This window comes from Cucurbita pepo, chromosome 20 (genome assembly GCF_057944985.1).
Source record: "Cucurbita pepo subsp. pepo isolate OVF chromosome 20, ASM5794498v1, whole genome shotgun sequence".
Classification (NCBI taxonomy): domain Eukaryota; kingdom Viridiplantae; phylum Streptophyta; class Magnoliopsida; order Cucurbitales; family Cucurbitaceae; genus Cucurbita; species Cucurbita pepo.
The window spans coordinates 1,357,692-1,371,023 of record NC_141817.1 but is presented as its reverse complement, the minus strand read 5'-3'; the positions used below and the strand labels follow the sequence as shown (position 1 = coordinate 1,371,023).

The following is a 13,332-nucleotide window of genomic DNA, read 5'->3' as shown; positions in this document are numbered from 1 at the left end:
TACGGCCTGCTTATCTAACCTAGTGTGGTTTGGTTTATTCGACTCATTTTAGATAAATGTCAATTACAAGTTAATTAATGAAAGAATATTAATTAAAAAAATAATTGATAATATTTTAATAATATCTCGGAAATGACGTTATCCGTTTCAAGCGTTACTTAATTAACACGTGACTTGACAGCGTCGTTTTCTACTTAGATATACTTGAGTTGATCGATTTCTAGGATCGAGTTGTCATAGGTCAGTTTGTATGGATCCATAATTAGACCTTTATTCAAAAAAATATATATATATATATATATATTCATAAGAAAAAAAAAAAGCTTTATTAGTATTATTATTTGGGGGAAAAAAAGAATTGAAGGATGAAGAAGGCGAGTCTTGTTGGGATGGATTTGTAGTCGGCGCGGTGGAGGCGAAGAGAATTGAGTAGTGGCTTTAAATTGAATGAAATTAGATTAGATTAAAACTAATTACTTGTTCATAAGCCTTTCTCTGTCACCGTAATTGTGGAATCCTCGGCCTTTTCCCAAGCTTTTCAGCGCCTGCAAGTAAGATTTGTATGCTTTCTTTCTTCACGATTTCCCTTTCTTTGTCTTCCCGCTTTCACAATTATCATGCAAATATTCTCTCTCTCTCTCTCTCTCTCTCTCACTCACTCACTTTGAAGGCCTCGCTGTGATAATCCCGTAATCTCTCTCCTTTAGGTTTCTACTCGGGTGAGTTTGATCTCTGTAAATTGCGTTTTCAAATCGGCTATTTTGTTATTCGTCTTGGATTCTCTCTTTCTGTTTTGCTCTTTTGTTTCCCACTCTGTGTTTTTGCTGCTGGAGTTTGTTGTTTGATTGTTTTTGAGGTATTGTTTATTGGAGAATAGGTTTGTTTGATCGTTTTTTTGTAATCAGTGTTGTAATGCTTATGGTTTTCTTTTCCCCCTTAATGTTTTCACTTCGTCAGCTTCGTTGATGGTGTGGTTTTGATGATTTGGGGAAGACGTGGTTAGAGTAGGAATGGAAGACCCCAAAACCCCAGAAACCCTAAAAGTTCAAAGTCCTGCGATTGAAACTAGCGAGGATATTTCGGGGTTTTCTGGATTGGCTGATTTGAGTGCGGGATTAACGGCGGAGATTCTGGTAGCTGAAAATGGCGTAGTGGTTAGTGATTGCAGTAACGAGGCTGAGATTAGCAATGTCGAATTGAGGAATGAGGAAGATGAGAAGAGAATAGATGGTTCTGAGAGAGAAATTTTGGATGCTGGTGTGGTTGCAGCAGGTGATGCTGAAGCAGACGATGGTAATGGTGGTGAGGCTGAGAATGACCAGAAAGAAGGCAACACTGTGGAATTAGGTGGTGTGTCTACAGGTGAGAACTTGGAAGTCCCCGGAGATGGTATGCCACTTGCAATGGACTTCTCGAACGTTCAGCAGGAAGAACCAGAACCTTCCAAGTCGATAGGAATGGAAGAAATGTCGAAAGAAGCTGGAGATGCAAAACAGGTTATTGAAAATGGTCAAGAGAACAAATTTTCGGTTGGTGATGTGATATGGGTCAAGACGAAAAGTCAGACATGGTGGCCTGGGAAGATATATCCTTCGGATGCAGCAGAGAGTGACATAAGTAGCCGGGATGATAGTCTATTAGTTGGCTATTTTGGAAGCAGCCACATGACATGGTGCTCTCCATCTCAGTTGATACCCTTCGCTGATAACTTTGAGCAAATGTCTGGGAAATCCAAGTCTCGAAGCTTCCTCGGAGCCGTAGAGAAAGCCGTGGATGAGTTTGGTAGGTGTGTGAAGTTGGAGATGTCGTGTTCGTGTATTTCAGAACGAAATTACCCTTTAGAAGGTAATGGTGAATCAAAGGATGCAGCTTCCTTGCGTGGGCGCAAGTCTAGTCTACTTGCTAAATATTCTATTGCTCAGTATGAACCCGAAACATTCCTAGCACGTGTTAAGGGTCTTGCAGAGACTGTTTCCCTATGTGGAGCGTTTGAGTTGAGTATCCTATACAATCAATTAGCAGCTTTTCAAAGCTCAATAGGGCACCAGCAGTTACCTTTGCATCAACTCAGGGAAACTCATGATGATGAAGACAATGAGGTGGGCAAATCAGTGAGAAAAAGCAAAGTTGGTGTTACAGTTGCAGATGAAGAACAGGTAGAAGGGGGCACACAGAACTCGCCATTAGAGACACCATCCATAGGATCAGATGTTCTGTGCGAAAAGATGGAAGGGAAGAATGAAGATCCTAACAAGGTTCTAGATGGAAGCATGGAAGCTAGGAAAAGGAGCTCCAGAAGAATGGCAATTTCTAATGGAGGAATAGAACCAAAATCTGCAAAGAGAAAAGGACATGAAAAGATTGAAGATTTTGAATCTAGTGAAATGGATTCCTCAATCAAGGGAGAGGTGATCAATCCATTAACAGATGAAATTAAGGATTCTGGTGTAGAAAACTTCGATGATGAGAGCAAAGGAACATCGGAAAAGAGGTCTGAGACACGAGAGCGGAAGAAGAGCAAGTATTTATCTTTTCCATATATAAACTGGGGGCAGAAAGGTATGCCAGCTGAAACAGATGATATTAGAGCTCTTAAAATTTCTGGCGAAGATGCGGATGAATATGCAGTCGAGGGCCAGAATGAAACCCCATTGCAATCTAAATGCAGTGGCAAGTTCTGGAAGAAGTGGTATCGGAATATCACCAGTGGGAGCGATGTCGCTGATAATCAAGAGTTGATGAGTGCATCACCAGCTGAGTTTCTCTCTGAGCTTCATTTTACTGCTGTAGATTGTCTTTATCCAAACGAAATCAGCAACTTTGATGCGGTTGCGCAGTTCTTCTCCAGGTTTAGAATTTTGATGTTTCATGATGAATCTGTCAATGGTGGCCAAAATGAGGCAATGGCAGCCGATTTATTTTTTCTTGGGGGAAAGGTGTCGGCGGTTAAGCATCCTTCCTCGACGCCTAAATCTGGGATCAAGAAAAGAAAAGGTCAGGCAATGAGATCCGAACTAATCTCTGGTGATGTGGGTTTGACTGGACAACCTGAAATATGTCCTGTAGGAGATGCACAGAAAAAAAGCCCTCTGACTTCCAATGTTAAGTCAAAAAAAGATGGAGATAACTTGGGGAAATTGAAGACTAAATCCCTTTCTGCCTTGTCAGATGTGAACATTAACATAGATTCACCAGAGCTCGAACCTCTCTCACCCAATGGTATATCGAAGCGGAGGAAGCGAAAGAACAATGAATCACATCCCCAGAGTAAACCAACAATGGAGATACCAGATTTAAATGGAAGCGGTACCGTATCTGGCGTGTTGGTGGATAATCGGCAGGCTGTGAGCCATGTCATCTCCCAACAAAAGTCTGAGCCAAAGAAGAGAAGGAAACTTGGAGCTACTAAGGAGGAGCATTCAAAGGTGTCTACTGAATTCATGGATGTGAATAACAGCAATAAACCTGGTTCGTTTTTCATTGATCTACAGGTCACAGCTCCACAACCACTTGATGTAATTGTAGAGCAAAATAAAGTGGATTTTGCAGGAGCGCCTAACCAGTCAGTGAATTATCAGACAATTGGCCAAGATCAGAGCAAGACTGGGGGCAAAAAGCGAAAGAGGAAGGAGAAGGCTATCTTATCCTCAGATATACCTGATTTAAATCGAATGGGTATTGACATTAGTCAGGGAAAAGATTCCCAATTGACTAAACCTAAGAGGAGGAGGAGGAGGAGAAAAGGTGAAGCTAGTTTGAACCATCCAAATCCTTCTGACAGCAGATCATATATTTATAACAGAGTCGAAACTGATGGTGGAGGCTTAGGATCTCTTCTTCTTTTAACTTTCTCTTCAGAAGCTCCCTTACCTCCCCGGGAGCAAGTTATTAGTACGTTTAGCCAGTTTGGATCATTGAAGGAATCAGAGATTCAGTTCAAGGATTCCACTGTTGAGATAGTTTTCCTCCGAAGCGCCGACGCCATGGAAGCAGTTCGGAGTTTAAAGAAGAACAACATTTTTGGCCCAACTCTTTTAAAATATCAGCTCTATCATCTCTCGGTTCCCCCCAAGACATCGGACTCAGACCGGGCTTGCACGGCACTGGCGTATCCAGCTTCTGAGGGCACTCTGAACCCATCAAAATCAGGTGAATTAGGAAATCAAGCAGGTGAGACACCGCCTATAGAGTTTATAAGGAAGAATCTTCAGATGATGACGTCAATGTTGGAGAAGTCAGGAGACAATCTCTCCCCAGACATGAGAGCCAAATTGGAGAGCGATATTGAAGGCCTCCTCAAGAAGGTGAGTTCCATGGCGGGCCCTTCCTCAACGTAATAATGGAACCATTGTGGATGGATGGATGGATGGTGTTGGATCAGGTTATATCAAGCCAGCCAGCCCCTCGTTAGTCTTGTTGATGTATTGTAGGTGTAGTTTATGTATTCTGGAGGACACACAGATGTTAACCTATGCGATTCGCGGAGCTTCTCGTTTTTATTAGTACTTTCCCCCCTTCTCTTTGGTTACAGGATCATCGTGTAAGCAATGTGGAGCCTTTGTATTTCATGACATGATTCTCGCAGCGACCTCCTTAAGCTTGCGCACACGCTTAGCGTATGCTCTCCGAGGATCAAATTCCTCGGTTCAAGAAATCCAAGATGGTCATTGCAAGCAATTGGCTAATAATCTCTATAGGCCCCTTTGAATGGTAAAGTTGGTTGTGTTAAATCAATGGCCATTTGACTCGCATGGTAAGTATGGACAACTTGAAGCTATGTTTTAACCATTTTCTGTAAGGTTCAATGGTACCTGAACTTCGTTTCATGGCATTATCATACTATTTCAAGTCTCAATTTTCGTCCCCGCTTCTAGTTTTATGAAAGATTGATATAACAATATAGTTAAACTTTCGAATGAATTGAGTACGAATAAGGTGGAAGCCATTTTGGATTTTTCAATAGAAATGGGCGTGAAACACGGGGCAGGAATTTCACATGAGCATTTCTACAAACAGGTTGCAGACAAAGGTCCTAGAAGGGAGTAATAATAATGCGATGATAGAATGAACAGACTTCAGGCTCACGAATGAAAGCAAACAGAAGGAATCTACAAACCAAAACTTGCTATCTGTACACTTTATACAATCGAAAGCTTCCAGATTGAACGTCACCGGTGACGACGATATGAACAGTGGATCACACACATTGCCCTGTCGAGTCGCATACCCCATTGCCTTTCATGTTGGGGAGAGTCCTTCTCTATCTTCCGTTTTCCTTTTAAATACTTCCTTTCAAATTTGTATTTAATAGATTTTAAAATTTAAAATTGGTTAATAAATGGTTTAGTTTATGTTTAATAGATTTATATATATATATATATATATATATTTACCAAATTGAGTATAACTCAACAATAATTTCCATGATTCCCGTCTCCTCAAATCGAAAATTTTTATAGATCACTCTATCCTTCTACCCGATAGTTATATGCAGTAAGTCGTCGTTGTTGCCTTTTACTTAGATTCTCATATAACACCTATTTCAATTTCTCAAATCATCCTTTCAAAACTCTCTTTCAAAATCTCTCTATCCCCGTTTTCTAAAACTTTCTTCTTGAACCGGGGCTAGAGGCTCGAGCATATGTGGCTTGGCCGTAGGCAACACGAGAACGAATAGGCTTAACTCACTTGTTGCTGAGAAATGAGTGTCACCCAATCGCAAGTTCGGTGCCGATCAAAGTTATGCTAAAAGACAAGTTATAAACTTATTTGACTCTTTTTTGTGACAAAAGAGATCATGGTTTTGCCATTGAGCGGATAAAATATTAATTATTCTATCCAATATAGATGGTTTCATCTCTTATTTTAATATTTAATGAACTAAAAAAATAATTATAGACAAAAAAATAATAAGAATAATAATAATAAAAGACTAAGTTTTTTTTTTTTTTTCTTATTCTAGAAATATAGAAAGAAAAAGTAATAGTAAATTTAAAAATTAAAACGTTTTTCCCCTTCATTTATTCTTATATTCTTCAAAAACATAATATTGTACTAATTTTTTAAAAGTCTTTTTTTCTTAATTTATTCTTATATTCTTACATACAAATGTCTCCAATTTTACAGCCAAAAGTCATGCATGAGGCTTCCAATACAATGGAGGAATATTTGTTGCATGTTTTTTCTTTTTTAGGTAGAGTTTAATAGCATAACCATTAGAAGATTGGAGAGTGCCGGTTTTATATGAGTTAAGCTAAGTTCACATTAACTTCGATGCTCGAGTTTTACCGAGCTTAATTAATTATTAGACATAACAAATTAAATAAAATTAGCACTTAAATAACAATAATAATTAGGCACCAAATCACACTTGGTTGTTTTTGTTTATACCACAAAAGCACTCCTTAGATAAGGTTCCTCAATATTACAAGAAAATCCTAAGAGAGAGCCTTGGATTTGCGACACTATCCCAAGGCCAAAGCAAAAATCAGACGCATTTTGAAGGAACTGATAGCAAGAAAAAGGCACTAATTATGATACCCACATTTGGACACTCCTTATAGTAACCAAGGCAAATAGTCGTTGATTTCGTTTGGATTGTGTACCATTTCCCTATCAAATTTTACACCAATGGGTTCGTTGTCGATGGTCCATATCCATTCATCATCCCATTCCAAGACGACCCAATTCCATTTATGTATCCATACGATTCAACTTTGTCTGAACATCCCTGATCTTGCCATTCCAAAGCCAGAAGCTTTGTATTTGGTTTCACATCCATTGCATTTGGCTCCTCATTTGGTTCATGCTGATCATAAGGAATCATCAGTCCTTGTCCAATGGTGTTCCCATCGAGTGACAGCCCATAAGGGGAGCAAAGGCCATGGAAACTCGGCGACAGAGTATGCCCGGCGGCGGTGATGTGATCTCCAGCTAGCCCACCAACCATGGCTAAGTGATCAGGGTTTGTAGGGTAATGAGCATTCCCAACAATGGCGTCCATTTTGGTGTCCATGAAATCAATGGGTCGAGTAGTGTGATGTTGGTGGTGACTTTCAAGCATTCCAATGGTGTATTTGGCGTCCATGAAACTTGGGGTTGTTCCAATGAGATGGTTGAAATGAGGGAATTGTACTTGGTCGGGAAATGAGAGATGGAGATCAGTGGGGTTGTGAATGTGATGGGCAGAAGAAGAAGAAGAGCCTTGGTGGTGATTTTGGGAGATGGGTTGTTGATTTTGTGGCTGTTGGTGTTGTGGGTCATTGGATTTCTTAGTAGTGGCAACTTTCTTGTTCTTTCGACAGCCACCACCGACAGGGATGTTACGAAGAGTGCCGCCTTTGGTCCAGTACCTACGACATGTCTTGCAAAAGTAACGCGGCTGGGTGAGGCTGTAATTGTTGTAGTAGCAAAATTTGGTGTGCGTTGAGTCACATCTTGGGCATTTCAGTGCTTGATCATGTGGTGGTCTAAGCCTCCTCTCTGTCAGCGGCCTTGAACATGACAGCATGTCCCCTGATAGCGACGAAGAATCCATGCCAGACTCCTCGTTAATGGTGCCCTGAAACCAAAGAAAAAAAAAAAAAAGTCACAAAAAACAGAGACATTTGCTCTGTTCTGTTCTGTTTTCTGCTCTGTTCTGATAATCATGGGAATTGGTTGATGTTCTTACCTGCAGCCAATCAGAGGAGTCCATGCAGACTTGTAGAGAAGTTAAACCCATATGAATGAAGAACAGAGCAGAAAGAAAAAGATGTTTCCAACAGCCAAACAAAAACTTCACTTCACAGTCACTCCATTGTTCCTCTGTTTCAGTTCCTCTGTTTATAAGAAGGGGATGTGAATAAGAAGGAAGAAAAAAAGGGTATATTTGAAGAGATGGAAGGGAGGGAGTGCGTTAGCAGAGATGATGTCAAAGTGGGTCCCATCCCAAGACTGTGTGTAGGGTGGTGGTACCCCACAAGGAAGGGTAAAGCAAATCAAGAAATCCAAGGTGGCAGAATGGAGAGATATGATTGGATGAGATGGTGCTGATGTGTAATTGAAGGGGATGGTAGTGAGAATTTTTGGGTCGTCGTTAAAGAAAGCATCTTGGAGTTGGGGACCCAAAAATGGGTAGGACCCTCCCGGCCTCCCCCTCCTACAAGCAAAGGATAGATTCTTGCACACAACGGATGTCACGTGCCTACCAATCTCATGTTCTTCTGGGTTCTTCTTCTTTTTGTTTTATATGTCTGTTCTTTAGAACAGAGCAGCAACTGATAATATGGATAAGTCTTGTTGTTAAGGGAAAATGAAGAACATGTTAGAACATAATGGCTTCAGGAACACATTTACTTACAACATTTGGTGCTACAGAAATTTAACAGAAAGACGAGATGTCACTGTCAAACAAAATACAAAAGTCGAGTCTGCACACCCCACGTTGGTTCCCTCTCTCTTTCTCTCTCTCGAGTTTTTTCGGGATCATATACGTTCACTCTATTGAAATTTGTGTTTCTAGTTCCATAAGGAAGTTGGAGATTCAAACATCTAATCTCGATAAAAGAAGTAGTTAATATTCTTGTGTTTTTTCGGGATCATATATGTTCATTCTATCGAACCTCCTGTTTTTAGTTCAATATGGGAGTTAGAGATTCAAACATTATGTTTTAACCGTTAAATTAGGTAGTTTAAGTATTTGCTTCCATATTCAATACCGATTTAGTATGAGAAATTTAACGATTAAATATTTTATTTTTGTTGGGAATATCTTTGCGTTCGTTAAAAGATGTATTTATTTTATAAGATTCATACGAGACAAAGAGGTGGATAAAACTCTTTTTTTATTTTTTATTTTATTTCTCTTTTGTTCGAACCTTTCGAGTGATCGTTCACATATTTATAATTATAATGTAATATTTGAAAAATAAACAAGTTTAAAATAAATAAATAGTTTTAATTTTTATTTTTAAAATTGTACAAAAAAAAAATTCAAATATTTTTAAGAGGGGGAAGAATCATAATAAATAATAATAAAAAGCATAAATTTCAACTTAATTTTTTTTATATATAAAATTAATATTGAGATAATATTATATATCATAGTTGGGAGTGGCACATCATGATTCAAAATCACTTTTTTTTTTTTTTTTTTTCTGTCAAATGTAAATAAAATAAGATTTTTTATTTTTTAAAAAAATCAAAATCTTGAGTTTCAAGCGACCTCCAAGATGCTGGCATCTTTGATCTTCTCTTTATTTATGAACTTTAATTTGCATTTTTAACCTCCACCCTTTCTTTCTTTTCAATTTTCGTGCCCTTTTACTTCTCAAATTTAAAAAACTCCCTCGATTTTTATTTTTATTTTAAAAAATACCCCAAAGGTAAAAAAAAAAATTAAAAAATTAAAAAATTCCTAAAGGCCAATAAATAATCGACGCATTCAAAAGTTGGTTTTTTTCTATTTTCTTTTTATTTGCAAAATGTTGTATTTTCTGGTTCTTTTTTAATTTGTGTGAGAGGGGAAATTTAATTTTTTTTTAATCCTTTTTTAGAATAATAATAATAATAATAATAATCTCAAAGTTTTCCCTCCGTCGCCGGTGCCGGCGGTAATTATAAAGCCGAAACTTTTGGTCCACACCGTAATTCTTAATTAAATCATTAAATTTGATAATCTAAAAGACTTTATAATTTGAAGAAGAAAGGGACTAAAGGATGATGATCGAACGGTGTAGATCCCATCATGAACAGGCGTGATTTGTAAATGTGGTCCCCACTTTTTATGTGATTCTGGTCAAACTTTGCCACCTCGTTATGGCTGCAGTCAACGTTCCTTTATTTTTCACCCATATACCTATTGTTCCCCGTATATTATATATAATTAATTATATTCATTTTTAACTATTACATTCATTTTTGTATTTAAATAAATCTTATACAAGAAAATTATAAATATTTTATTTAAAAATTTTAATATTTTATACTATAAAAATATTTTGTCCTTTTATATTTCATTTTAATTTTTTTATCTATCGATCTTACTTTAATTTAATTATGAAAACTTTAATATAGATGAGATGTACTTTTTATACATCAAAGATTTTTGTTATTTATAATTCATATGATTCTGCCAACATAAGTATAATTCATGATTAAAGGCGTCAGCTACTTTATTTGGGAAGTCATACGTCTAAATTCTCCTAGTTGCCATGTGATATAATGTTCTTTAAAGCGGTAAAAAGAACCATTAATTTAATACTATATTCTTATATCTAATCAATTATGTTACTCTTTTTTCAACCATACTTCTTTCGTCATATAACCGTCCAAAAGTTTTTATTTAACCCTAAAATTGACTTTTTTAACCTTAAACTCCATCGTTGATACGTGTCTAAGTCCATTGCTAGCAGATATGATCTGTTTTATCCTATTACATATCGTCGTCAGTTTCACCATTTTAAGATGTGTCTATTATGTAGAGATTTTCACGCTCATGCTTCGTTCTCCTCTCCCAACCGATGTGAGATCTCACAATTGACCCCTCTTGAGGGTCCAGTGTTCTCACTGCACACTGTTCGGTGTCTGACTCTAATACCATTTGTAACCCCCAAGCCCACCACTAGCAAATATTGTCCGCCTTCGTTTGTTACGTATCACCATAAGCTGCACGATGTGGGATCTCACAATTCTAATAAAAATGTCATCTTTGCTTTTGCTTATAACTTTAAGATATTTTTCACTTCTGATCAATACATATGATCATGTTCTAATTCCAAACAAAAATCTTGCTATTTACAAATAAACGACGGTCTCGTGAGGTAGAACAATAAAATAACGAGAGTTGCATTCAAAAGATATGTATGTACTCATTGATTCGATATTCGACTATCACTACCATATTGAATCACAATGGATTCGATATCAACTGAGACAAAAATATGTCGGGAGGCGTTTAATTTCGAAAAGACAAGTTGTTGTTGGGTGATAGAGAAATGTGATACATGAAGTCAAAAAGGATGGTTAATGGTATATGGTTAGAAGTAAAGAAAAGATAAAAAGAAGGAAGATAGATTTTTTTTTATTATTAATAAAAAAATATATAAAAATAGAATAAAATAAGGAAAGGGAAAATGGGTGCAATTAAAAAAAGGAAAAAAAATCTTTTTTTTTTTTTTTCTTCCCCAAATTCTTCTTCTAATTCTTCTTTCTTTCTCCATTGCTTTACATCATTTCATTGTTTAGATCTTTGATTTTGATGGCAATGAGAAATGAGAATAAAGGGATTTTTGGGGAACGGGTTCAAATTTCGTTCTGTATTTGGAGTGAACGTTTGAATTAGAGTGAGTTTCGTATAAGACATCAAACTCATGTTTGTCCTATAAATTTTTCGAGCACTAGACTTAGATGCTTCCTAAGCTTTCTACTTACATACTCGAGTTTAACATTTCTAAGTATAAGATGTTGAATTTGCACTTCAAACGTCCTCTATTGGTTAACGGGGTGCATAGAATAGTTATCGAATTGATGAACTAGGTCGACCCATTTGGTTTGGTTGTGTCTTCCAAAACCATGATTTTTTTTTTTTTTTTTTTTTTTGTTAGACTCTGTTGAACTGAACCAGGTTATACCCATCACATAGGCCCAATATCTTCAGCCCATTTCATTCAAAAGCAAGAAGGAAAGCCCAAGTCCAGCACAATGCAACAAACCCATTACATAGGCCCAATATCATTCGGCCCTTTCATTCAAAAGCAAGAAGGAAAGCCCAAGTCCAGCACGATGCAAAAAACCCATTTCACAGGCCCAATATCCTTCGGCCCATTTCATTCTAAAGCAAGAAGGAAAGCCCAAGTCCAGCACGATGCAAAAACCCATTACACAGGCCCAATATCCTTCGGCCCATTTTATTCAAAGCAATAATGAAAGCCCAAGTCCAGCACCATGCAAAAAGCCCATTACATAGGCCCAATATCTCCGGCCCATTTCATTCAAAAGCAATAATGAAAGCCCAAGTCCAGCACAGTGCAAAAAAACCCATTACACAGGCCCATATATCCTTCGGCCCATTTCTTTAGATTTTAAATAATAAAATAAAATAAACTAGATAAATAAAATTCACAATTTTGTTTCTATATATTTTAATTTATTAAACTTTTTTAGTTGATTTATATATTTAATATTATATTAAAATATACATCATCTGTGAATTTTGATACACACTATATGCTTCGCATAATACGACCAAAACACGAATATGAACTATACTTTTTAAAGTTGAAAAAAATATTCAAATTTTAAATTTTTAAAGAATTTTTTTAGTTAAATTTGAAAAATCAATAGTCAGCAAAAAAAAAAAAAAAAAAAAAAAAAATTATATTCATTTTCTTAACTACGAAGTTGAGAGAATTCAAAGTGTTTCGATAAAATAATTAAAAAGAGATATATAAAAACAATATTTTAAAGTAAACTTTATCTTTATAGATTATAATCCCGTATCATAAAAATAAAAATTAAATAAAATTATCAATCAGAAAAAAAAAACTATCGCTAAAAAACGTGCTAACAATCAATAACGACAATTAAAATTGAGCTACAATTAGGTTTTTTTATTATTTTCTTTCTAGTTCGAGTTCGTATTAAATAAATAAATTTTATTTATAATTAGTCAGCAAAATATTTATTAAGAAAATGCATTATTTTTCTAGCCTTTTGAAAAATATATCTAAATATTCTAACATTTAATAGAGCCATGAGATTCAAAGCACGCATTTGGTAAGAAAAGCTTAGGGGAGGGACCAAAAAAAAAAAAAAAAAAAAAAAAATCAAAGTTAAGAAAGCAAATAATGTGAATAAATTAATTTTCCTTTTTATTTTTTAAAAACAATATTCCTTTTCCCAAGTGGAAATTGAGTCATCACTTTGAAAGCTTTGGTGAATGCTCCAAGAAGGTATATATATATATATATATTTTAATTCATGTTTATCAAATTTTTTAGAATATTCGAGATATTTAAGGATTATTTTCATGTTTCGAAAATAAATATAACTCTATTTCCTTTCAAAATTAGAATAAGCTTAGCTCAACAATTTAATTATACAATTATAATCAATAAAAGTTACCCAACATGTGTATATTAATTAATATGAATAATAAAGTTGTTATTTATGATATATAGTATTTATTTGTTTATTCATAATGGGTTGTTAAATAATAATACTTATTTCACAAGTAATATCATAAATGGTAGTTTCTTTGTCTCCAAGCCATCATACCTCATTTTGGTCTACTATACATCCAATTCCCCCAAATTAACCTTCCACTCGACCTAATCTATACACTAAATTATA

General features: G+C 35.9%; 2 protein-coding genes across 4 annotated transcripts; one reads left to right on the top strand and one right to left on the bottom strand.

The window, feature by feature from the left end:
- Positions 1–335: 335 nt before the first annotated feature.
- Positions 336–4,528, top strand: LOC111782743 (serine/threonine-protein kinase ATM). Of its 3 annotated transcripts, none has more exons than XM_023663538.2 (2): positions 336–551; positions 958–4,528. In XM_023663538.2, exon 2 carries the CDS (start codon positions 1,011–1,013, stop codon positions 4,335–4,337), a length of 3,327 nt encoding a protein of 1,108 aa, XP_023519306.2. In that variant the 5' UTR covers positions 336–551; positions 958–1,010; the 3' UTR covers positions 4,338–4,528. The 3 variants fall into 3 exon arrangements, with proteins under 3 accessions (XP_023519306.2, XP_023519308.2, XP_023519307.2); XM_023663540.2 differs by having other exon boundaries at positions 336–560; XM_023663539.2 differs by lacking the exon at positions 336–551 and adding an exon at positions 567–719.
- Positions 4,529–6,352: 1,824 nt separating this feature from the next.
- Positions 6,353–7,856, bottom strand: HCA2 (Dof-type zinc finger DNA-binding family protein). Its single transcript, XM_023663378.2, has 2 exons — positions 7,673–7,856; positions 6,353–7,561 (listed from the first exon to the last, which is right to left on the bottom strand). Exons 1-2 carry the CDS (start codon positions 7,721–7,723, stop codon positions 6,623–6,625), a joined length of 990 nt encoding a protein of 329 aa, XP_023519146.2. The 5' UTR covers positions 7,724–7,856; the 3' UTR covers positions 6,353–6,622.
- Positions 7,857–13,332: the final 5,476 nt, after the last annotated feature.

Excerpts from the sequence above, each read along its gene's own strand:
- LOC111782743 (XM_023663538.2), top strand. The coding sequence starts at position 1,011 with ATGGAAGACCCCAAAACCCCAGAAACCCTAAAAGTTCAAAGTCCTGCG.
- HCA2 (XM_023663378.2), bottom strand. The coding sequence starts at position 7,723 with ATGGGTTTAACTTCTCTACAAGTCTGCATGGACTCCTCTGATTGGCTG. Across the intron at positions 7,562-7,672 it reads ACTCCTCTGATTGGCTGCAG|GGCACCATTAACGAGGAGTC; the intron begins GTAAGAACATCA and ends CTTTGGTTTCAG.